We start from the raw sequence: 27015 nt of genomic DNA, 5'->3' as shown, positions 1-27015 counted from the left end.
CAATTTTACCAACAAAAAGCACCAAAATCAATGAGCAGCTCTGTCCTGTTCGAAAAAAATTGTTTTGAACGAGGACAGTAGCTGCGAACGAAAGGCACGCTGAACCGATGAATTCGATGGAATAGAATAAGGAAACATGCTGGATAGCCTGCTACACCACGTATGCCAGGGCTGCGGTTTTCGTTTTTGGGCAGATGGGACGGTTTGAATGTGGACCGACGCCGTTGAATGTTAGACGATGACTTCGGGCAGACCACTGATGCACTTTCAAGGTTAGAGAAGAAACATTCTTGACGAGAGCTGCCGTTCATACGTCCCTACGTTGATTCAGTAAATTCCTGACCAATTGGCAACCAAATCGATACCGTTAGCTCGATTCGCAGACTTGGGGAGCGAACGGGCTGCGAAAGAAGAAATGCACTTCGGGGCATCATTCGAAGTGCTACCGGACTTGAATATATTATACTGCAGCCTGTTTTGCGCCCATGTTTCGGTTTCGGATGATCGTTTCATCGGAAGAAAGGCACCGGCTGGTTTTGGCAGGAATCTTTTGGAAAGCATTTCTGCTGGATGGTTTCGGCCACAGTTGCCAGTCCTTCATCAGACGGGCAGCTTTTAAATTACCGACCCGGAGTGAATGTTCCGTTGGCGATGGCAGCTAATCCGGCCTGCGTTTGGATGCAATTACAAAAACAAAAACAAAAACGGAAAGGAAATTGCTATCGAATGCTGCATGTTGCATGTGAGTTGTCCTGGGGCGGTGAAAAACTACTACAGCTACTTTGTGCAGGTTTTGCAGTGGTGGCATTTCGTAGAAAAACCACACAAGGACGGTAGGAGTGAAATTAAAACGGTTGTTTGAGATCAATAAACAGGATGATAGAGAGGCGGTTATTTTCGCTGCTGGCGTTGGGGTACCTTGAATCATTGCACAACGTTTGTATAAGCTGGCTTGCAACAAAGCGTTAGTTGAGTTTGTCGATTAGTTTTGATTTCATAATTTCATCAAACTTGAAGACGAACCAATCGTGACAAACACTGCATGCCATCAGTTGGGAATTAATAACCGTTTTCTATTCTACATGATAATGACCGTTGTTTAAAAATAGTTGATTATTTGTTTAGTGTTTGATATAGATTCGAATTTTGTTGGTAAGAGACGTTGTTTTAATTAAAAACCATTTTACGACTAATCTAATGTTGTCATAAAAACCATAAATTGTTTATTGACCGATTATTTGTCTTCGGGCCCTATGCCAACCATTCTTAATATGTTCCAACAGTTAGAACAAACGATTGTTTAATTGAAATGACAGGAAAATGCATTGTTTCCTGTAGAAGCAATGCTGAGTACAGGTTCCTTCTGGCATAGATCCCTGTTTGATGTTGGAAAGCATGTTCTGAAATATAAAAAAGTGAAATCCTACCGGCTTCAGAGAGCTGTTTTGCGGGGTTTCAAAAAGGAATCATGTGAATGGAGCGTTCCCAAACTACATACAGTACACAGAAAAATCGACCAGCTTCAATGTGGAACCAATGGGATGTGAAATTAAACAAACATCAACGGTGGACGAGCGCTAAGGGGAAGCGATCGTATAAAAACGTATCTATCGATTCGGATTGTACGTTTGAACGATTCTGTTTACGCAGGACCCAGGAGAGTTCTAGGAGCAATGGTTTCAGGTTTGCTGTTCGATAAAGCGTTGCGATAAGTGTGCAGCAAAGGATATATCGAAATGCAATTTCCATTGCAGCTGGAGTGGTTTCGATAAATCTAAATATTTACTTGCTTTTGTACCTTTGCGAGTTTGGCTAAACTTTTCTTGTTGAAGTTGCAGTCCTTTATCACGGGCAGTGAAATCGGTATCGGCAAGGAAATGCTTTCGACTGTGAAGTGAAGTAAATATTAGAAATCACAATACGATCTCAATACTACAGTTCGAATTACTCTTGCTTTCCTTCCTAAAGCAATTGGAAAATAAAAGCGGTAGACTTTCACTGGAATAAATCAAATTTAAGTACATTGGCCGTCATTTGTATATTTGAAAGCTGTGTTATCTGATCTGAGCTTATGTGTATCTTATTCATGAAATACATATATGGATAGGATTTTCAAAAAGAGCAAATCATATTCGAACAATTGAAATGATGTAACATAAAATAAATCGTCTTATTATACGAAAAATCTCATACTATATCCCTTTTTTTGTAGGGGATGAACTTTACTTTACAAACATGCCCATCATGGGTTCAAGTCCCGTATGGAGCGTGTCTCCAATACGTGGGATTGACTATATTGCTATGGTATGCTGATTGACTATGCTGCGTATGCGACAACGGTTGCTGTGCCGAAGATAAGGGGTAGCATCACAGTCCATTGAAAAAAAATTAAGCTGCTATAAACATTACAATATCAGTCACAAGCGCATGCATTTAAATTTATTGTTTTTCTTTGGCTTGTGCGAGCTAGCACCGACATTGTATCATTCTTATTTTCTTTCTCTTTCTCTCTTTTAATTCGCGATCGATTCGATTATCCGGGTAACTAGACGGATTATCCGATAATTAAGCTTTGACAGCTACACCCTGTGATTGTTTACCAATGGATACCCAAGCTAAAAGTAAAATTAGCCGCGATTGTGTCATCTACTGCAAATTACTCATGCCGTGACCCGGTGTAGGAATTGATCGACTTCAAAAAGGTATAAAATATAAGTACAAGTGAAAATACATTGAAGAAAGAGCAGAAGAACTTGAATAGGCCATCATCCGATGGTCTCCTTCTCTAGAGTGTGCCATGATCAAGAATTCTCGTGCTTGTCCTTCCACACGATCACAGCAACCATTGGCAATTGAGAACTGCAACAGGAGCTGTGAAAATTTAGTCAATTGTGCAACAACCACCACCGGAGCTGGACAGAATATCTGAAATCCTTGAAAAACTTTCGAATCAGTTACTTTGTGTAATGGCGCCGTGGAAAAATCGAACGAAACATCGAATCACAGAAGTACAGTGTGTGTAAATTGAATCGAACCGAAGGCAGTTACAACATTCAAAGTAACACGTAAGTTGGTAAGTTTATTAATATGCAGAAGTGAACAAATTCTCCAACTTAATTTTCCTAACATTTAAAGTGATCGATATACGGCTGCACGCACAATGAATGGAACAATTGCGCAGTAAGCCTGAAGTGTTGAACTAGAATGTACGGGAAACCATGTACTCCGGAGTGCGGTAGAAGGTAAGTGGCTTTTTTCACCGTTTGTAAAATTATTCGTAATATTCAACGAGATCTGTTCATTTAAAAGAACTTTTCTCTTCTGACGACCGTGTAGTCTGTCAAATATTTGTGGTCGTTGGGCTATTCCAAGTCAAAGCAAATTAGTGGCAAGTGGACTATCACTTGCACAGGGTTCCCTTGTGTAAGCTACCGACGGTACATAGTGTAAATCGCAAGGGAAAAGAAGATGGCAGGAGGTGGTACATACGAAATCTGGACACAGTTTTGTGGAAGACAGGAGCGAAGGACGGACGTCGTCGGATCGTTCCATCATCATTTTCTTCCGCTAGACCGTTTTGCACTGTCAAGCACCCACCAACGCCATTCTTCACAGCCTGCTGCTTTGTCCTGTTTCCCCTTCGCTGTGGCAATGAGCATTCTGGACCCCGCGTGATATGCTCTTGACTTGCAGGGAACAATCGTCACGCTAGCGGACACAACTGTCAGCATCGCAGACAATTTATGGCGCATTCCATGGGAATGTTAGTGTGGCAATTCGCGAACATTCAATCCCTCCCATTGCTGGTCTCCAGTGGGTCGAACCAGCCAGCGGCTGCTGCTTTTATCTGTGTCTGTAATTGTGTGTGTGTGTATGCGGGTTTTTTGTGTGTTTTTGGTTATGGTCGAATCCGGTGTCTCGTACCGTTTAACCTTCCGCCTGGCACTCGTCTACATTCCAGGTGGGGGAACCGGGGTTCAGTGATTGATTAGGATCATTGGCTGCTATGGCGCGCTGTTTCACTGGATTGAGCGGGTGGGTTAAAGCTGCGACGGATGTTGCGAATAAGTTTCAGGATCGGGCAGGTAACGTTTTGCGGTCCAGTTTCTTTTCGGGCGTGCGAAAACCTCACACCAACGGAAACCCCCTTGTCTACGCTCAACAGGTTAAAGAGCCATAACGTCCGTCGAGTTCGTCCTTTCGTAGAGTTTCCCATAAACTGTGGATCGTAACGGCCCGAAATGGAAACAGATTGTCATATTTTTGCCCGAGGCACCTTCTGCTCTCGATTGTTTATTTATTTATGAGACGAAGAAGCTAACCATCTTTGGGACTTTTACCAGAATGAATGAAACACACGCTGCGTCGCTATCACTGGTCGTGGAAATGAAACGTTTTATTTAAGGTTATAAATATGGTAGCCCTATCGTTCATCTTAGGGATTTTGAGATCATCGGGCAAGGCAATGATTGCATAGGAAGCATCATTTAAAACATGCCAAAATCTGGAACAACTATTCTAAGCATGATATGTGTGATGCTAAGATGCTTTTTGAATTATAGCTAGGAAACCATCAGGCTTATCATATTCGAGAGATTCGACTCGATTGCTCTTTGTAAGTTGTATTTTGTCTTTAAATTGTAGTAGAGAAAATCCATAGCAAATCGCAGTTAGCGTCAGATCGCCATAACAATTCTTTAAAATGTATGTTGAGTCAGTTGAAATGAGTTTCATGGCTTTTTCATGATTTTGTTTAATTAACTTTAAGCGTATTAGAAAACATGTTTTCATTGTTGTAAATTGAAAAAAATTACTTTGAGATTTTTGAAACATCGTTCCTTGTCCATTTCCCGTTAGGGGTTGTCGAGTAGCTTCAATCGATTCCCTAATGGACATAACACAAACACATGAACATTAGTTCATGTCTAAAGATCAACTCGACACGTTTCTATGGAAACAGCGAAAATATTTTTAGAAAGGAAGGTACCTGGATTGAAAACTAAATCATTTTTTCTTAGCAAAATGTAAAATTATGTAATGCGGCTATTCAGTTGTAATGCTACAAGCTGTAAATTTTACTGTGTTATAAAGTTTTTTTTTTCTTATTTTCTATCTAAATGGTTGTTTTGAAAATTCATGAAAAGTGAATATTGACTTAAATCTGATAATTTTCTCTGAATATTAAAATTCCAAATTCTTAAACTTTCTGACAGGTCGACGTGTGTTCGAATATTAGCATTTACGCATCGCTGCAGTGTGCCAATGCAAAAAACCTACTATGATATCCGTTCCCGTTTGAAACGAGCGCTCTCGTTGCACCTTGTTAGGCCACCCTGCTATCGTCATAATCATCACAGGCAAATTGGGGGAATGTGAAGAATTGCAGTAGAGCGGTGTTAGGCGGGGACAGTATATAATGAAAAAGGGCTGTAGCAAAGCATTATCAGGGTAATGGGTAATGGCGCTAGCGCATTTGTGAGCTCAAAATGGTACGATGCATTGTTGCAACTAGGAGCCGTCCGATGAGCAGTACTAATTTTGGTCTTTATGCCAAACCCACGGGAGTTCGGTGGCAGGTTTAACGATGCTGACGCAAGGGTGGTAAGCTCAAAACCAGAGGAGTGATGTCCACGAGTGGTGGTGGGTGTATTTGATGTCGAATCAAATCAACCGTTTCCACCGTTTGTCGGCTGCATACTGGGGGTGCCTCGTTTTGAGCATGCTGGGTGCTGATTATTACATGATTAATCTGTTGCCCATAATCGGATTTTTGCGTCGTTCGTTTTTGTAGCGTGAACGTGGCGTTGCACGCAGATCCCGCACACATCCCCGGCATGTCCGATACTCATCGGTTGTCCATCTGCATGGGGGAATTATATTATTTTTGACTTGTTTGCTCAAGGGCCTGATTGGAGTTTGGAGTGTGCCCGGGCAATCCATTCGAATCACACCCTACCCAATTGCTCCCGGTGTGTTACTGTTCCAGGCAAAATATTGTAGTATAATGTTAGCTTACCTTTTTCGCTTTTACCTCGCCCTCAGTTTTGTTCATAGTATGTGCACATCTCTACGCTCGTTAGAAGTAGTAGCAATTGTAGAATTGTTGGGCTCTCATAAATTTAATGCCAGAAAACCAGCAACACTGTTTGCAATCATATGAGGAGTTGGGTGAAGGGTGTGAACATTGCTGTAAGGGATTGCTTTTTCCAACTGAACTAGCAGATCACCATGGACTTGGAAATTACAAATGAAATCAGGGCTGACTTCATCTCATGCAGCAAGACGTGTTTGATGTGATTGAATTTAAGTGTATTTTTCTAGATAAATAACACTATGAAGCTATTATGTTCGAGTGGTAAGCTATTCATTTCACTTTGGATGTAGTGCTAGGTAAAGATTAGGAAAATAAATTAGAAAGAAAATGAAACAATTGAATCGAACCGATGTGGTGTGGTAGTGGAGTGCTTGGAAGCAGTGCATCATTTAGACTTTATTTGTGTCTTTGCTGACTTCCATTGTATGAAACATGATATAAATTAAATGATCAAGCCTAAAAAATCTAAAATTCTAGCTGTGACCGCCTTTTTGTAGCTCTTTTACATAACTTTCAATTTACCGGAAACCGCCGTCAGACAACCGCTAGTTAGCAAATGTCGAACCTGCATTACAATTAGCCGGCCAAATGAATCCATTACGCCGTGGGGCGCCCGACATTCTGGCCGGGTTTGTCCGGTTGCCAGATTAGCTATTCCGTTCAATGTGTACATCTAATTAATACAACTATTACTTCAAGTTACCATACCGTGCTAGGACGACGAGCCGCTGTTGTGCTTCGGCATCGTGGTTGACTGTCGCCGTGTCCTCACTTGCGGCACGTGCGCATCCCGGAACGTTCCAATCACTTCGTACCGCGGTTTCGGCTGCTGCTTGTTGTCCGCCGTAGGTTTCTGGGACGTTTTGCGCACTGTTCGCGGCTGTCCGTGCAGATTTTTCGAGGTGGCCACCAGCTCGTACGGTGCCAGATCCGCATCGGGGAGCGACAGCTGGCGAAGGTTTGTTGCCAGTTTGGAATTCAATCGGTGGATGGTCACTTTGTCCTTGGGTAGCTTTGTTTTGACCATTGCTGGCGTTGCCTTCTTGGGGTAGCGCTGCTTTTTGCTGGTCCCAGGGGAAGTGCCGTGCAACAGATTCGAAGATGCGGTCGTGGAAGCGACCGTGTTGGAATTTTTGGAGCGTTTCGAGAGAGCGGTAGCAGCCACGAGTTGGGCCTGCTTTCTGGCGATCCTGTTTGAGTGGTACTTTTTCACCAGCGTCGATGTGATGTGCCCCGGCAAGGGCTGCGGTTTCAGTTCGATCCCGCCACTCGCGTTCGACCGTTCGAGCAACCCTGCATCGGCGGGCATTATCACCAGCTCCTCGCTTACATTGCCTGCCGTGACGTCTGTTTTATTGGAGCCTTTGGATTTGACCAGCAATACGAAATGATAGGAGCGGTAGGCGGACGAATCCTTGCCCGATTTGCTAGGCTTGGTCGAGCTTGCGACGGATGATGAGCCGGGCAGGTGGATCAGAAAGCTTATCCCTAGCAGCCACAGCATGGCCGGTGCGTAGAGTGCACGGAACCGCAAGACGGTACCGTTGGTAGCCATTATTCGTTGAACTGTCGCGTGGCTGTACGCGGTGGGGGCTTTTAAAGCGAATGGCCGACAGCCGTCGCCCGGTCGGGCTCGTTGACCGGGTGGTTGCGTAAGAGAGGGCAAGACAGGCAGCCGGGTTACGTGACCAATGCACAGCTGTTGCATCCCACTTCGGTGCAACACGCTGCTGTGTGCTAGATTGTAACGAAATGGAGCACGTCCGTTGGTGTGAGGTCTTTTTTTTCGGTTTTGTCGCGTGCGGCCGTTCTTTCGCATGGTAAACGTGCGCTGCTGTTTTGGCTACGGAAAGCCCTGAATATTATGAGTTGGTGTGCTAGTTTCTTGATCCGGAGTATGGGTCAAACTGTGGCGACAGTGGAGTGAGCGCAAAAGTTACCACAATGTTAGTGGATATGTTCAGCCCCGGAACGGATTATGCCAGAAGGCTAACAGACACGACCTGTCTGCGGATGAATGACTAAGTTATGAAGCCCTGCGATTCATAAGCAACGAAGGAATAAAACAAAATGCGGAACTCGAGCTCATCGCCGTGAAATCCCGATGTCTCATGTTCAAAGTGCTGTGCATAATATTTCATGTTCATGAGACATGTTTGTAGGGAAGCGGGTTGTTGAATGCTTTGCGTAGATTTTTTGAAATAATCGCTGTATCTGACTTCAAAAAAAATTATGCTACATTTACTGCAATCGATTATCTCCGTTATCAAGTGTCTCCTTCTACCACGGTAGGGGTTTCCTTCCAGAAAAAGTAAGTTTTCTATCCAAACTATGAAACATTAAAGGCCTAGTGAAGGTCTGCAAGTCATCCGTTCGTGCAGACGTCCGTAAAATGAATTAGTTATGAATATTTTATCCTGCACATAGGCACACCGAAATTGGATTACGTTCTGCCGCTGACGGTTCTATCTTTCTTTGCCCCACTACACGCACGAGAAGTTTGACAGGCATCATTGTTGCCCCTGGAGCATCAGGGCTGGCCAACCGGTCGGTACACTAGCCCTCGATGGCCCTCGTTTTGGGGGTTACAATTCTTTTAGTACAATCGTGTAGCCGTTGTTGTAATTTGACTGACGAATCGATTTTATGTCAGTCCAACGTATTGCGGTTCAAAACACTTGAGCCTAGCAGGGCAAATAGTTTGTTGTTGTTTACTCAGAACAGTGGTTAGGCCGGTGGGGGAAGAGGTTTTCGTTTTTAGCGGACCCGTTGTAAGATTGTGCAAACGCTTTTGCTTGAATTTCCCCAGAGAACGGTAGGCTTCGGGTGGGATGATGAGTCGTCAGGATTGCCCAGGGTGATGCGTTAAAGTAAGGATATGAGTTTTTCTGTCTGTTAGTAGTTGAGTTTGAATGGATATTACATGGGTGCTTTTGTTTTGATCATCCTTTCTTACCTTGAAATATACGACCTACTGGTATATTCTTGATTAAGTATTTGTTTTTAAAAATGAATCTTCTTGATATCTTATTCATAATTCAGAATCTAAAGAAGCGTTAAAGTTTTGATCTTGACGATACTTCCATTTCGTTTGTTAGAATATTATGCGAACTACTTTTCATGTTTTCTTCAGAAGTCTAGGGACAAAGCGTGCATCATAATTATGATTTGTTCGGAATTTGTTCAGAACTCTACCATAAGTAAATTCAAACTTTTAGATTAAATCGAAGACTGGCCATCGGACGGTACGCAGTGAAAGCAAAACATTTCAGAAAGTTTTATGCAATGACAAGTTGATGAATTTTCGGATTAAACGATCCGCTACTTTAACCATAACACCGTGTCGAGAACCAAAGCGGCAAGAAACAGCCAAACACAAACAAAACCAAACAATTTCGAGCGGCATTTCACTTATTATTGAAATACGTTAATCATATTTGAAGCGGTAAAGCGTACATTCGGGACATCCTTTCGCATTTCTCCCGCTTGCTGCAATGCTATTCGGTATGCTGCGGGAAGAAATATTTCCATAATTAACATAACTTCTATCGCAAAATTCTACCAAACTACCACCGATGTTGTGCTGCTGAGCACACTTTTCATACATATTCGCCTCATGCCATTGACCGTACCCCGGATCGTAATGAAACGGCACGATTATGTAATGAGCTTTGCAAGGCCGGCCAGCACAGAGCGACGGTTCCGTACAATCTCCGCAGTTGGCCGTTGTCGAAGTTGAATCGTTACCGGGAAAGTGCAGATGTTGGTGGATTACGGTATGGAGATGAGCGCAGTTGAAAAAAAAAATGCTTCCCATTTGCTTGTTTGCGATTGCGATAATGTAAAGTCCATTCTCGTATCGCCATTCTGCGTGTGTGGGGGGGGCCGGTGTTTGTGCGAATGTTTGTTTTTCCACCGGTGGTGAGTACTGTGGCGCCGGCACCAACGTGCTGTTCGGGGTAGGAATTTTATTTTTCAACCTGACGCTCTCTCGACGATGATGATGTTGATGAGGGTTGCCGTGTCCGGGAGAGCGACATGGCGGAAATAATTGCTCCATAAAGGATTTATTTATGTGGTAGACCGCAAGTTTAATTGAAGGACTGTGTAATGAGCACGGTGCGGGTGGAATGATAAAGTAGTCGAATTATGAGGGTTGGCCTGTTGTATTGTTTGCAGTGCATGCCACACTGGATGTGGTTGCAGCAGGTCAGCACTGGTGGCTCGTCCTTGTCTGAGATTGATACGGCCGTGCCCGGTTTTGCTGCGGAATTTCGCTTCAGCTGGAATGCAAAACATTACCTAGGCTTTGTTTTTGGTTTGTAATGGTTTTGCGAAGCATAATCCGTGGTTCGTTTCTTTGGCAGTGCTCGCTGGATATTAAATGCGTTTACGATCTCGATGGTTTTGGAAATTAAAAATGTGATACAATGCATCCTGCTTTCTCGAGCAATGATGTGCGAGCCTTTTGCAGGTGTTTGTAGTCTGAAACTGGTTCTCCCTCTGATGAAGTTTCTTAATTGCTCATAAAACAAAAAGCCTGCGAGCCAATCTTTTCACGTTATTTGTATGTTTTGTCAAAAGGTTCAGTCTTCCTTTTTCGTAAACAACCCCCCCAAGCCACGTTGGGCCGGAGCGTCCGAATGGGTTGTATATCTTGCTGCCAACAAGTATGTTTGCCTATCGCCATTTCGCAGTGCCAAACTTTTCGGTGCTTCGGCACGTCTCCGTTTTGCCGCGTGCGCGCGCCGTACACCAATACGCTTAACTGCCATCGCACAAGCGCTTTCGCTGATTGATGGTGGCTGCAAAAATCTTCAGCCCTCCTTCCTGCCCGGCTGCAACGCAAATGCTTTTCACCCTCTCAGTTTCAAATCTCGCAACATATTCGTACCGTTCGGCATTGGCAAACAGCAATTTCGTTTCGGTCGGCCGAAGAAAAGACAGACACCGAGAGAAAACAAGTTCTGTGGAGTGGTTTCTGGCCAGCCCCGGCTAGCTTGTCCCGGTACATTGCGGGTTTCATTACTCCCCGGTGGGAAAAGGCAAAATATTTGCACTAACGACGAAACTCTTCCGCCATGTAGCGCCCGACCGAGCGCTCCCTTCGGATCGACGCAGCGCTTCTCGGAGTATAATGAAGACACCCGCCATCATCATCCGCCCCCAGTGTGTTGGCAGGGGCCGGTCGATGCAGGCAGCAGGCCCTGTGTCAGCAAATAATATTTTCTCATCAATGCCTCTTTAAAAGAAAATGCTCCAACTCTATCTAATGAACAAACATTGGCATCGTTTGTCAGCGACGTTTTCGGGCGAGTCAGCTTATTTTGTGTTTGAAAGCAGTAGCAGCAGCACCACCACTACCGACGATCTTTGGAAAAGGGGGTACGATTCTTCAACACACCGCTGGGGGATCTAGGGGTGTAAGAATATCTTCGAACGTGGTTGCCTTGCCAAATTCTTTAACGCCAAATCCTTAAAGTTAGGAATATTTTGCAGATAGAATGAGCATCGTGAGCACTAAGTGCTTGCAAATATGGTTGCTTTTACCCGCCACATTATGTTGATTTTTGAAGCAAAATGATGTCTGCTTTCCAATTTTCTGATGAAACCCAAACTCTCTTGTTCAACCTTTTCTCGAGCCAATCTACAGCGCAGCCCCAACAATATACTGAAACATCAAAATTACATCGTATACTGTAGAGGGTCGGCCTCCACACTCATATGTTAGGATGAGCCAATGTACAAAGTTTATGCAACCCAAAAAAAACCTCCCCGCCCTCCCCCCCCCCCCCCCCCCATTGCACTGAAAAATGTCGCAAAAATATGAAAGAATATCCCAAGTACGAGGATTACGGGTCAGTAAATATTTGCTCCGAAACACAAAAACCATCGCTCGCGCGAACATTCGTCAATATTTGCCGGGCGAAAAGAAGATGTCCCAGGCGCGTTTCGGAGCAGTTTGTGAAGGTTTTTAACGGCGTTTTTATTTCGTGAACACATCCCATCTCAACTAGATGTGCATCGTTTTTTTGTTCGCCACCGCTCCTGGAGAGAAATTGAAAGAATTTTCATAAAAGCCTACTAGTAATACCCTTCAGATGCCGATCTATGTTGGGGGATGTATTTGTGTGTGTGTGTGTGTGTGTTTTTTTTTTTGGTTGCTAAAAGCAGGTCCTGTAAGACGGAAATTTACCCGACCAGTTGCTTTCCCCCTATAGGCATGCCAGCCCTGGGGGTGGCATGATAGATGGGAACGCCTTGCTGGTTTACAGCGCAGTTTTTTTAATTTCTTCAAAATTTTGTATCGTAATACCGTCGTCGTGAGGTGGAACGGTTTGTCAAGAGAGATCGGTAGCCGTGGTGTATTTTGTCTATTGAAAGTATTACGTCGCTGCTATGGAGAATGTGTTCCTAGCAAGTAATTATCGTAATGCAGTCCCTTTTTCGTGTGCTTTGTTTGCGTTTTGGTTTGTTTGCACGCATCTTGCCTAATCTTTATTTTAGGGCACCAAAAAAAAAAGCTTTTCTCCTTCTCGTACAATGGGTGGGTGATGGTAATGTAGCTACCAATGATGCTGTAGCAATCTTTTCAGCGGTCGACCGGATGAGAAGGCTTTTACTTAAGATTACTGTATTGCAGATTGGAGATAAAGCAGGACAAAATAGCGCGCCAAAGATATGAATCGAATTTCGTCGCCTGCTCGAAACTGGTTAAATTGTATTTGTGCGAAGAGCGTGTTTTTGGTTAAATATTTTCTTGGCAACACCAACCTAACACGCGGTGCGAATACTATCTCTCGATCGCGAAATATTTGCTCTGGCGCCGTCGAAAGGATGCTGTATGGGTGGATTGTGTCGTTTTTGTTACGTAAAATGCAATGAATAATATCATTTGGTGGGTAGAGTAGCGTTTTGTTTCCGCTCTGCTTTGAATTAAAACTGCTGGTTGTTTTTTGCAAGCAAAAAAAGTTAATTCAAACGATTAAAAATTCAACAAATCGGCACCGGAAAGAGTTAACCGCTGTGGCCATCATCGAACGAGTTGATTCGGGTTGGATTTGTCCGCAGGACAGAGTCTGTGCTCCTCAAAGATAATGGGTAGGATTTTAGATTGGTTCAATGATCCAACCGGTAATGTAAGAGGAAATGTGTGGCTAGCGAATTATGTTTGTTACGCAGACACCTTTGGAAAATTGTGCAAATCAGAAATAGATTACATTTTTCATCCGCTGGTGGTGCAATGCTGGAACATTAAGCAAAGAAGTGTAAAAATATATCGAAATATTGTAGCAAAACGACAGAAATGAGAATGTTTTATAATTTCCCGTTTTAGTAAGGAATATGTTGCTCTATTCTTCTATCTCATCGTTTTTTTTATATATAATTTGTGTATAAGATTAGTTAAAAAAGGAACCTTTTAACACTTATGGTCAAAAAATGTGATTAGAGCTTCCCACTGTGTGTGTACTACCGCCGTCGCTGATGATAGATTAAAGTAAAAAAGGAAATGTGATGATTTTTGTTATTGAATGAGTCGACTGTCATGTGCTGGAGGACGATTTTCCCGGCCAATTTGCACCGAAAGTCGACAGAATAGGAGCACCGGTAGATTATCGCCGATAGACAGAGCCGATGTTTACGTTTGTCTGATGAGAAAATGGAAAATCCGCGAAAATTCCATTTGACGCGCGTTCTGTTGAAATAAAACAGCAAAAAGGATTCGGTTTTTTGTTGTTGCTTCGCATGTGCCCGCTCGGTACGATCCTTTCCTGCTGTCTTCACCTTCTATTACTGTTCAGTGGAATGATAGATAGCATTAATCGGTCGGTGAGAAGAAGGCGACGGAAAGGTCGTGTATGATTAAGAGATCGTGTGATTTGAATTGTGGCTAGACCTATGTGAATGGGAGGTGCAGAATGAAAAACGAAGAGTGTATTGAAATTGCTTTCTGTTTCGAAGTCGTACCACAGAGCTATAGTGAGTCTCCGTTTGGATGGTTCTTGCAGTCAAACGTTACCATTCAGAATCTATTTTCTCATTTGGCACGCGAAAGGATGGTAGCATGTTGGAATTTGCGTTACATGCAAGGTGAAACAAAGTGAAACCGGAATGAATCAATTTGATGGTTGGTTGTTTATTTGCAACTTGTGTACAGATACGATTGAATATCCACACAGTGTTTTGATGAACTATTTGATTTTATTCCATCAAAGGATGTAGATAAATTGCCTATTGCCTTGTTTCTTTATGTTTTAAATCTAGAATGATGATTCATCCTCAAAGGATGAACGAAACTAACGCATAGCGATTAGTCAAAGATGGATTGGATAATCAGTAGTAGTAGGACAAGCTTGTCAAAATGAAAACAAAGCAAGAAGCAAGTAAAACATTGTTGTTTTGAAGGCTTAGGATTTCATTTCCGAGGTTTTCCTGAGAATTACCTCTCGTTGGAGCATTGTTTCTATTATTTTTAGTCAACTATTTTTTGGTGTAGGTAGGTAGGTTAGATATGGTATTTTAATTATAAAAACACTGTAGAAACTCGTAGTCTGTAAATGGATAGAAGCGATTCTCTTATTGATAGAATTTCATTACTCTTAGGTGTGGTTTTTGCACTTATGATTCATTATAATATCGTTGTCCCAGCCATTGCGGATTCTCAATGCATTACTTAACGATACATTCCGCCATCGTGGTAGCAATAGGCGCAAAAGGGATACATAATAAAATAAAAAAAGCAGATGATATTATCAAAAAAAATTTTGACCTGCTTTATGCATTTGCACACGCGTATGCAGTGAAAGCACCGTGGCATGGTACCAAATTAAAGAAAACAATCCATTTATTTTTAAACATCATCGCAAAGAGAATGAATAATGGTTGCGCAAAATACACTTGCACAGCTATCCCTCCCAAAAGAATCCAACACACATATTTGAGCGTCAGGCTCGTGTCCACGGATGGAAGAGGAGTACTGATGGCACATTAAGTAAAATTTGTTTTTAATGAATTTTAAATCAATTTTTACGAAATTAGCACTAACCACACGGGTGGCTGGCTCCGGTAGCATAACCGGTTGTACGCATCGGTCCGTATCCAACAATCCTGTTTCGGTCTCGCGGGAGAATACTCGGAGGAAGGATTGTAATGCAGTTAAACAACGCAATCAAAAAAAATCAGGCTGAAAGTTTCTCTATGCCGAGCGTTCCGCCACGCTAAACCTGTGGCAGCACAATGTCGTCGTAAGTCCTTCGGGGTGGTCAAACCGGGGGACAAATCCTTCGCGACATGCCGCGACCAGCCAGCAAGTTGGCAAGTCCAGCCAGTTTTCAACTCGGTTTCGGTTTCGGATGGAATTAATTAAATAATTATGTCCCTCAGTGTGGAAATCAGCTCCACCAAGTCGGAGTTCACAGTTGGCGGGATTGACCATTGTTGTTTGGCAGTGTATTTGTAGACATTTTAAAATGGGCTGTGATTTTGTTTTTGTTTCGTGCAATTTTCCGGTGAATGTATAAAAATGTACAGAAGGAGAACGGGAATAGCCGGAGTGACCTTTGAACTGTAGGGGGTAATGAAACCAAAAGTGCTGCTTTCCAACTTTCGGTTGCACTACAAGGCATGGATCATCCTGAAGCTCATGGTTGCTTTCGCTAGTATCATCGCGTGTCCAGCGTTTTTAAGCGCAAGTAAAAACTTAATTTGCAAAGTAATTATTAGAGCTGTTTAATGCTGTAGCTGTGGTCATAATTTCGGGCGTAGGACTTCATTGTGGTGACAGCGGAGAGTTGTGTCAACGTTATTTCATGGATAGTTGGAAGAATAACTTTTTCGTCGTTTCGCTTATTTAATTATTCTAATGAAATCTATGGCGATATATTGTGGGTTGTAAAATCTAGCAATAAATGTTAGCAAAGTTAGGTAAACAATCCCTCGTTATTTTTTCGTTGATAAATGTGCATAGTATATTTACTTTTTTTGTATAAATTTCAATAAAAACCGTGGGCTAAATCATACATTCAATAATGCAACTCTCGAATGTTGAATGTTTAAATTGAGGGAGTAGTGAAAACATCTTGCTCAAATTAGCATTTGTTTTTGTCTGAGCGATTACGAAAAAAAAAACGCAGCATAGGTTCGTGTCCAAGAATTAATTTCTCGCTGTATTTTGAAATAATTATGACGCTGTTCAAGAACACTTGATGGACAAACAACAACAAAAAGTAATAATACCAACACCAAAGAAAAATGTTGATGACAAAAAATCAATCAACGAAAACCGAGTAATGGAAGCGTGCCCCACTCAAAGACAGGCCCTTCTTCAAACGGCAAGTGTTATAAATTTCCATACCCAAGCAGTTTTTTTTTGTCTTACGTCATCATTATTAACACCTTTTTCCCTGCCCCGAAGCTTGCACCATTTTTAAGTAGATTGAGTTTAAAGAAAAGAAAGTCCCTCCACCGTGTGCCTCAATCGATCAAAAGCGAACTGGATCTGGTGGTGGCTTTAAAAAATGGTCCGCACCATTTAGGTTCCGGTTGGTTGCATGTTTTGTCAATTTACTGTCCACAGTTTTCCGACTCGTGTTTGATGCTCTTTGATTTGGAGTTTTGGGCTCACGGAGCGCAATATACTTTTTTTACGTACTTTCTTTTGACGGATTTTGTTTGTTTGTTTGTCATTTCTTTGATTTGGCCTGTGCTTTGATGGTGAGATGAGTTCGTTTTTTTTTTGTTGTGGCATAAACATTCGGGAGGAAAAAGTGTTTGCCATGAAACACATTGTCCGTGACAGGTTTCGTTATGGGAAAATAAATTATATGCGAGTGAGTGTTTTATACGTTGCTTTGGGTGTGCTGGTTGAGCATCGGTATGATCAATTGAAAGGCCGTTTTTTGTTGTTGATGGTTGGTGTTTTTTGGGAACGTTCTGTTGTTGTTTCCAGTTTACCCTTTCTCTGGTGACACGTGTGTTCAGGTTGTTCGATTGTGCATGAAGATCTGAGACCAGTTGCGCATGTATACGCAGTATAATTCTAGCTGAGAGTATCATCCGCAGAAGCAAAAAGAATCAAGTTCAAGAATCTCTCCCCAAACTTGGAACGTGATTGACGTGACATTCGGGAAATTGGTGCGGCGAACATCCGGAGGGCGTGACATTTCTGCAGTCGTGGCTCAAATTTTCCTCATTGCAGTAAGTTTCTGCAAAATGTCGAATAGCAGTGAAGAGGAGGGAATTTGGTACAATCTCATAAGACGGGATTATTATACAAGCTGAAAACGTAAAAACCTTTCTTTACTTGGCGTGACAAGGGATTACAAAAATGTGTTATAGTAAGCTACAAGTAATACATTTCACTGCAGCAATACAGTAGCTTGTATATAAACGCGCTGAAAGACCGCTCATTATATCGCAACTGTGGTATAATAGCGCCGTGTCGTAATATTGTCATAACATTATTTCCTGGTTTCCTCAACCGTTGACTGTTAAACAATTTCCACCGAAGCTATAATCATAAAGTCCTCCGTTTATGGCGTTTCTCATAAATTATTCAAACACATTGGCGATTAATGTGAGGAGAGCACAGTGCGGTTACGATTTGACAATGTTCGTTTCTCGTGGAACGAAATGCATGTACTGGTTGGATGTGTGTGTGTGGCTCAGTACAGGTAAATGATAAGATTCAACTACACAGCAACATTAAGCGTAAGGATAGAATACAATTCCTTGTTTTGTCCTGGATGACGAAACGCTCGCTAGGGAGTCGTACACGCCTACCCATTATCGTAGCGCATGTATAAATTTACGATTTGTGTGCGGAACATGTTTTACATGTTTGAACATGAACATGTTTGAGGGACAGTGAAAGTCCGACAAAAATCCAAATTCATTAACCTGCTTCGCGGCACTGAACGGTTTCCTCTTAGCGTATCCCTGTGCCCGATTGCGTCGAGAATAACAACCGCGCGTAGTTGACGGTTTTATTGCAACTAATAAAACTTTCCTTCCTTTCAACAGCAGTCATCATCATCATCATCATCCAGGATGGGGTGAGCGTGGCCGCCTGTGAAGGAAGTAGAGAAGTCTTCGGGAGCAAAACTTCTTATTCCACGCTCGTCACGCAACGGTTCCGGCGGAGGTCATAAAACTGTCTCATCTGTTTTCATTCCCGTAGCGCAACAGTCGCTGGTGGAGTGAAAAGTGTGATGGAAAAGGGGGGAGGGGAGGGAGATTGGAGCAGTAGTATATTTTGCGAAAGTGAAATTTATTGCAAAATGCACCGTGATGGCACTGCAACGTCCGGGATGATAGGAGAATGGGGTTGTTGGGTAAGGAACCAGAGGATTTGAAAGATATGTTTTATTTTATCCTAGCCTGGTTGTTCCTAATTTCTAATGACAGTATTAAATCTGCATTGGTTGCGTGCAACGCAGCTCTGATCGTTGCTCTGCGCACCGTTTCAATCATGGGTATAGTAGTGATGAGGAGGATGTTGATGATCATGGTGTTGGTGATGACCGTTGGTTGCTGTTCGAGCTATGGTGGGGCACATAGTGGCCATTAACTGTAATTCTCCCCGGTCTTTTGCTGATGACCAGAATTAATCATGCCACGGTACGCGACGCACCAGCAGAGGAAGAAATAGGACACAAGGTCTGTTTCGATGACCATGTGGAAAGAATTTCGTCGAGTCTTGATGCGCCACCCCACATAATGCTCATTAATACAGACAGATAGCCTGTTTTTTTTTAGTTCGTAGCAAGACGTAATTTTACTTTATGTAGCTCTTCAAATGCTCTACATAGTAATGATTACCGGCGTTTCCCGGTCCACTGGCCTATCCTGGCCTCGTGCGTGCGTTTCGGGCGTCGGGAAAGACATTAATTATAGGAGTCGTTCTAATTGAATCAGTTCAGGTTTTGCTGTGGGGGCACGCAACGATGAAGCGCGCAATGCAACGCGCGGCCGTTTTGGTGCGGTGTACGTGTTTGCCCACCGAGCAATATGCAGTACCGCCGGTGTTACCGTCATGTGGTTTGTTGTGAAATAAAAATAGTACCTTAATTACGCTTTCGACAGAATGAGAAAATCTGCTCAAATGTTCTATGCCAGCACATGCGGTCGTACGCGCAGTAAAAGCGAGTTGCGTTGTGCATGTGCCATGTATGTATTTTTGTTTTAAATGTGTTCGTGTTGTGTTTGCTGAAGACGTTTTAATTGGACAGCATATTGATGGCTTTTCGAATGCGATTTTCTTACCGCATGAATTAGAAGTAGTTTTAACTTCGGATGTAATTTACAGCGCACCAGCTACTTTCTCATTTGTTTAATGTTGGTTTGTCATCAGAGTCATAAAGGATATTAAATCATGTTCTGCGCAGCGGAATTGCTTCATGCTCATTGTCTGTCAGTATTAAAATTGTTTTCCAACTTAATGAATTATCCTTTAAATAAACGAAGCATGTATGTATTACGGTAATTATTTTTGAAGTAATTACACAAGTCAATTAACTTACAGTATCCAATCTTGTCCATACTTAATGCTTAATATATACAGCAAAAGCATAAGACATACAAGTTATACAGTGTTCCCTCATTCAATGTGCTTAGTTCGTGATGGTGTTTCTCAAGGTGTACATTTTTCATTCACGATATGAAATGATTTTAGGTTTAGATTTAGGATTTAGATGGTATAGAAATCGAAAAGCTTATTAAAATACATATCGTTAAATTTTGTTGAATTTCAACAGTCATGTTTAGAATTAGATTGAAATATATGTTGATAAAAAAGCTTTCAACTAATACTACAATATATACTGAGGCCCTCAATGCATATGGGCTGCGGCAATTTTATGTTCCAAGGCAAATGGTTCGTGATGTTAAAAAGTTTGGAGAGCACTGCTTTCCTTCAATAGCTTAATATTTGAGATTGAAATTTCTGATAAAGAAAATAATACATTGTTAAGCTAAGAAAGTAAAAACTAATTTATTATGTAAAAAAAACAACGATTTTTTTTTGGGATTTTGTTTACCCCATGCCATAACCGATCGTTCATTCTGATGAGCCAGACATATTTATTCCTTAAATCTACCGCCACCATTAAACCATGCAAATGTGTACGAGGTTCACACATTCAACTATATTTTGCCTTCGTAAAATCGTTAACAACTTGCAGGACGAAAATACGGTTGTTACATACTGTACTTTTCACAGTTTCTTGAACAAATGATGTTGTCTTTTGCAACCATCCCATTTTTTTTTGTTCGACATAAAGAGTTGCAATGGCAGTTATCCCGGTCACGCTGCGCGATCATGACTGCAAACTTTATGCTTATGAGCGCAAAGAGAGTTTGCCGGAAGTGCCGAGAACTACGTGCTGCTTAAGAATGGCATTTTTTGTCCCATCGATGATAGTGTTTCTCAGTTTTTGTCACTTCCCGAGGGGCCTCTGGAGAATTGTCGCCTGACGTGCTCCGTCAGCGATCGATGCTGCTGCTGCTGCAGTGCAGGACTGATGGTGTACAATTTCTACAACGTGATATGACACTGACCGGCCAGGCGAGCTTTTGTCGTGCCGGGTTTTTTTGTGACTGTTTGGAGATATGTATTTTACCACAACCGAGACATCAAGCTCTCACACACGGCTTTCCTTCCAGCACGTTTGTGACGGAAAAATGCTTCACCGTGCGCGAAAATCGTGTGTTGCCGTTACTAGATCGTTTTTTTTATATATATTTCCCGCTGTGTGCACCTTCTGCTGTTTTCCGGCTGCGGACGATGCTGTTTGGAAACAGGTTCTTACCTATTTGTTTTTCCACTCGATTCAAATTACCTCCCCATGCCCAACGAGAACTGTGGCAGCTCTCACTATTTCATGCCCGCGTACCGCGCGGCTGGGCGGCTGCGAATGTGCGAGGGATTCTTTTTTGCTGCATTTTTGGATAGTCCTCCCAGCAGCTAGCTAGCTCGTGCAACAACGTAAGAGGACGCCTGAGGGTGTACAGTGTGTGACAGCATTATTTCGCATGTGGTGTGGTGGTCGTAAGGCTACGAGCGTTTCGTGATAGCGCGTCTGGTGTAAGGGAAGGGGAGCAACGATAACGAGAGGAGACAGAGAAAAACGAGAAAGAAAATGAAATAACTATGAACGATGTTGTGTGATGTGTGTCTCGCGGGCCGCTTTGCGTTGTCCAAGCCTTGCGACTACTGTCCCTTCGTGGCAACGTGGCAACACATAGAACGCGTCCCGTCACTGGCCGTCGCGTGTGTCACTCGGTGCCCTCCGCCGGAGGTGATGCGGGTAGGTGGTAGACAAGCACACTCTGTGTCTCTCGTTTGGGTGATGGAGTAGGAGTTGAACTGGACTGGAGTGACGCTTACGGATGGGAATGATTGAATTTTCCGGTTTTCCTGTGCTCTCTGGGGCGGATTCGCAATTGGATCCGGCAGTGAAAAGGAATCATCAAAGATAGATAAAGGAGTGTGGAGAAAGCAATCGCTTCGAAGAGCTGATCGACTAAGTGTGGGATGGGAGAGGAAAGGAAGGAAGCGACAGTTTATCGAATGTTTATTGAAATCGATTTTCCTTCGCGTGCTAGGGCGGGCCTGTTTTTATTCGTGTGGGTCATTTTTCTTTACCGAGAACCATTTTAAAAAAAATAGAAGACGAGAATAATGTGAGTACACACGTCCACAGTAATAGAGAGAGAGACAGTAAAAAAACAGATTGGTATTATTCTATTGGTACTGAAAAATGGAATTTTTAAAGGTGTATTTTTAAAGCATCCTTTCTGCACATGCGAGGGCCAGTGGCTGTCGTCTGAAGCTTGCATGAATATCGAGTATGTTGGACAATGTGAAGTTTGTCCTTCGCGTGTGGGAGGGTTGTTGCCACCCCAAAGGATGTGTGGCGAACAAAAAATAGTCTCAACCGGCGAAACTGGCAGGGAGAGAGTTCATTGTTGTCGGGAGAACCACGATGATGATGTTGATGACAAACAATGTCCAATCGTACCTTTATCTCAACATGCTCGGTAGACGGATTCGGAGAAGACAGAAGAGTGGGGAAAACAACCCCTGCTGTCGGTGTGTAGTAACAAACAGACCAGACGAAGCAAACGAAAATTGGTAAAAGTAAAACATGTTTCGACAAACAATGAAAAGAAAATTGAATGTTTGTTTGAAGTATGAAGCATGGTGCTTTTCCCCTCGGTCTAGAACGGTTCACCCGAGGGGATGCTCTTTACCCGGGAACAGTAACCATCGAAGAGCGGTTGCAAATTGCATTTATCGCGTTATTTATCTAATTTGGAGAACAAAGATTTAAAATCACCAGCCTGTTTAAGGTGGACTTTTGTTGCTAGTGAAACGTTTGCTCTGTTTGATTTTGCATTGTTAACCCTTTATTGCATTAGCCAATTGGAAGGTAAATGAGATTATCAGTTCGGAAAGGGGACCGACTGCAATACCCAAAGACGTCCATCATGTTCCATCAGATGAAAACGAAGGAGGGTTACAGATATTTGAATATAACCGCAGCTTATAATTAATCTTGCAACAACCTGGAGATAATTTAATGTTTTGTTGAATTGAGTACTGAAAAATTGGTAAAAAAGACTTATAAATAGAATATTGAAACACCTAAATCCAATAAAAATAAGCTTGAGGAATATTTGTAACTCAGAGAAAGAAAATCGATAAAAAAAATCTCACATCTGTTTCTTTCGCAATTTGTTACTTCGTTCGGACGCGACAAGCGATAAGTAAAACATAAATATTAGGTGCTCGTATGAACTGTGGTCAAATCATGTTTGCAGTTACGATCGTGATGATGCTGGTGGGAGGATGTGCGTGGATAGAGATTGTTTTGGTTGGGAGAGATGATTTTGTTGTTTGCGTTGAATAGGCAGCGGCAGTGATGGGGAGATTGTTGGCAAGACGTCACCAGCAGTAGGCATTCATCGAGGGGTCTCGTATGCTATTTAATATCCCATCGTAAATAGTTTATTACGGAAAAATAATTCCCTCCCCGCTTACCCTCTCCCCTTTTGTGTTACGGTGTAGTGTACGGTGCGGGCATTGCTGAAACGTGTTCCATATGTTGCAGTTTTGTTTATGGAGGGAAGTTTTGCAGGTTATAGGTTAGCTTGCTATCGTTTCGGTTGCTTTTTCGGTATTTTTTTATCTTATAACTTGAACTTGTATGTGAACTCTGTTCCTAAGATACCTACCCCATAAAAATAACAGAGCGTTGCCGAGAGCAAGGATAGTATTTTCTTCATTTTGTTTGCTAGCAGTTGGCATATACGTTTACAACAAACTCAATGAATCAGAATGAAAGTTACATAATCAATTATAGCCTTCATAATTACCTTTTCGTTATCAAAAACTGCTATATACCATTTTGGGCATCTAATATAGATGTTAAAATAATCTACACGGTCTTTTTACATAAAACACGCAAAAGCGCTAATTTTTATTTACAATATTATTGCCAAACATGTTTGTTTACTTACACTTTCTTACGGTTATGCCTTTTGTGACAATCGAAAGATTTGAAAGTTCTTGTGTGGTTGTAGGTATGTATAAAACAGATTATCCTGCATCCGACATGCGTGTTTGGGTGTAGCATTATCCTTCGTCGCGCTTGCAGCACTTGCCCTGTTTTGGGGGAAGAGGTGATTGCTTCGCACAGTAACATGTTGCGGTAGTGGAACATCAAAAGGATAAAGATTAGAATTATGAAGTTAATAATGTTTTGCCATGCATTCATATTACGAGCGTCTACGATGTGGCAGACGAGGGCATTAGGACCACCTGTGAGACTTCCCATGGGTTGGCATGGTCATTATGGCCTTTTATGCTTTCGATGAACTGTACCTTTCTCTTGCAAGGCAGAAGATAATTGTAGTTTCGAAGAGAAATAAGTTTTAATACCAATGAGAAATTCATACCGATTCCTTGGGGTTACTGGTTTTCCTTGCTGAGCTAGAAAACTTTTTCAGATCAAAGTGAATATTTTAAAGGTTCATCGAATAATACTGAAAATGGGTAAAAGGAATCTGGGAAAGAGCGTCCTAATAATGAATCATTTTTTCTGTTCTAATTTAAAGTTATCCAATGGTGAATCGTCATGCCGGGGAAAATACTGTATTACTACAGGGATTGCTTATTAGGAGAAAGTAATCAAGATAGTTGCTGATAATAGTCCCAGTGCAAATTAACAACTTTTCGAATAAACCAAGCGTATTACGTACGTTAATATGAACCTTTGTTCGTTGCATATGTTCAAGATGCTTGAATAAATAATCTAAAATGAAAATGTTGTAAATGATGACATATTTCATCATACTACGTGTAACATGCAATATTCCATTCGTTTACTGTGCTGGAACTTATCCTCAGAGTCACTTGTACGTTATGCTAAACGATCCGCATGTGTGAATGGATTTTGTTAATGGATCATTAATTTCTAAATGTTTGCTCAAATTGATTTAACCCGCCTTCGGGTTCCTTCGGGACGCGTGCCAATCAGCTCATTTCATTTGCCCGATGCACATAACGACCACTCACAATACTACCCACGAATTGGATTTGACTGGGGATAGCCCCTTTCCCAGGCATAATACAACGAGTTTCCAAACGAACCCCCCGACTAAAGGATGGAAAATACATTCTGGTTCATCGCCTGCTGAGCAAAATGGGCGCGCAACATGCTAGCGGATAGCTCAATTAAACATGCATGAGCATAACATAAACAGCTAACTGCTCAAATTAAAAACCCTCCTTAGCGGCGCTTCGTAATGTTACCAAAACGCCTGTTTTTGACCTTTTCTGCCGTGCCCCACGGCACGGTCGGTTCGAAATGATTTCCACCAACCCGCGACTGGTCATCCAGCTCAGCGAGCGACGTGTTGAACCTTATGACCAGTGCCTAGTGCAAATATTTCCTGGTAGAAGCTTTCACTTACGGCAAAGAGCTGGAACGGAGTAGTCCCGAATGTTTGCTTGTTGATTAATTCCATATTTTTAAAATGTAGTCCTGCTGCTTCCGGCGGGTCTTGATGGTGTTGTTTGTTGAATGTTAGAATGAACGAATTCTCCAGCGGACTAAGCTCGGGGCAACATTTGGACACGGTCACAGGATTGGTGCGAAATCCATTGAGAAATGGAAAGTAAAAGAATTTCTTGCCGCCGGGGTTCTAGGTGTATGTGACGGGGATGAGTTGACAGAACAAAAAAGGATTTTGTTTTATGCTTCAAATTATTCCGCAGCATATGTGCAAAAATAAATAACCCTCGCCCATGCATACACACTCCCTCTTGCCCAGATATCTGTATGGGAAGCCACGTTTGTTTTTTTTTTTGCAACCGAAGCCAAAGGGTTCCTGCTGGCCACTTGTGCTCTGAATTTTTATCAAAGGGCTGCACCTTAGAGAGGGATAATATAGTATCATCGTTTGGTAGCGCAATAACGCCAACCGTTTTTCTCAATTTTTCCCCAGAGAAACGTGTGGCATTTTTACTTCGTTGGTTTTTTTTAGATGAATTTAGTTTTTGAAGACAATTTTGAAGGCACTCTTGTGGAAAATGGCAATTTCATGGACAGCGAGCTTGATCGATGATTTTTAACAGCGGTTAGGGGAGAACCATTGTGAAACTTTAAAGTTTAAATTTGTATCAGTGTTGGTTATACCGATTAAACGTAGTGTCACGGTTGAACACTATGTTTGATAAAGCTTGGTTTTTGTTGTGTAAAAGTTGTTGCGTGAATTAATAGTAAAGCTAGAAGTAGGGAAACGGTTAAAGAACAAAATGTCAACAATTCTGGCTCCATTGAAACGTTTGATGATCATTCGTCGAAAGTTATTCGGCTCATTGCTTGTCGATGAGCTCGGGTAGCCAGGTAACGCTTAATGTTTCGAATATATTGTCTGCGAAAAAGCAATCAACGTAATTTAGCTTATCGGGATTTCATATCTTAATTGAACCCTTTAATACCATGTACACTGACTAACCGTGTAATATACGGTACGCTGTGTGCTCAGCTGGCAACGAAGGGTAGGATATGAAACCAATAAAGGATAGAAATAACCACATGTGCGAGTGTTTGAAGTTGAGTGCGCTTCCTCCGAATGGCTGCGAATGGCAGCTCTCAGAATATTCACATTTGTTCTGCGTGCCGTTTTTGTCTGCGTTCACTGCTGGTAATACTCTCCGTTTCAAATGGGTACAGGGTGATGGAGGAAACGGAAAGGAAGAGATAAATTGGCCCGAGAATGTGTGCATCCTGTGGCGCCCGTGTGGGTGGGCAGCTTCAGGCAGCGTGAGTGGAAATTGAATTGAAAACTTTTATCACGGGTCAACTACAGCGCCACAGCCCATTTTACTGACAGCACCGGAAGCGTTTGTCTCGCAAATAGTACTTCCTTCGATAAGACATGGTAAGGCGAGGGAAATGAATGCATCGAACAATATGCTCATTTTTGTTGGGTTTGTTTTTGTGTTTTGACTAGCCAACACTCAGACCACGACGGTATGATTTTGTATGGAACATCCTGACGGTAAAATTGGCAGTAATGAAAATATGCTCTCTGAACGGCATTATTATAACCTACATTTTGTTGATTACAATGTTTACCTGTGGCTTAAAATAAGAAATGTTGAACTGTACTATTGGGTTTGCTTATTCGTTGTAAGCTATTCACTTTTTATTGGGCATGTAATATATATTCTTGACATCGTTCAATGTACGTGTTGAGCTATAATAACTGACATATTGCAAACTGCACCAAAAACAGGTCGATTACGTTATGCGTTAAATGATCGAACGGTGTCATTGCCTTTTTGCTAATTGCATTGGGTTGGTGTGACGAAATAAATGGGGAAAAAGAATTGCGTACGCAACATCGTCTAT

At 42.2% G+C, this 27015-nt stretch overlaps 1 protein-coding gene across 6 annotated transcripts in view; it reads left to right on the top strand.

The window, feature by feature from the left end:
- Window positions 1-2814: 2814 nt before the first annotated feature.
- The window catches only part of LOC120948425 (protein winged eye), a 277477-nt gene continuing 253276 nt past the window's right edge, over window positions 2815-27015 (top strand). For 3 of the 6 annotated variants that reach the window (XM_040364718.2, XM_040364719.2, XM_040364716.2), the window contains exons 1-2: window positions 2821-3073; window positions 3136-3242. In XM_040364718.2, coding sequence (XP_040220652.2) covers window positions 3205-3242 — 38 coding nt within the window. In that variant the 5' untranslated portion in view covers window positions 2821-3073; window positions 3136-3204. Of the gene's footprint in view, window positions 3074-3135; window positions 3243-27015 lie in introns of all 6 variants that reach the window. The other 3 variants (XM_049607132.1, XM_040364721.2, XM_040364724.2) reach the window with 3 other exon arrangements.

This window comes from Anopheles coluzzii, chromosome 2, assembly GCF_943734685.1.
Source record: "Anopheles coluzzii chromosome 2, AcolN3, whole genome shotgun sequence".
In the NCBI taxonomy this organism is placed as follows: domain Eukaryota; kingdom Metazoa; phylum Arthropoda; class Insecta; order Diptera; family Culicidae; genus Anopheles; species Anopheles coluzzii.
This window is presented reverse-complemented; position numbering and strand designations above follow the sequence as displayed.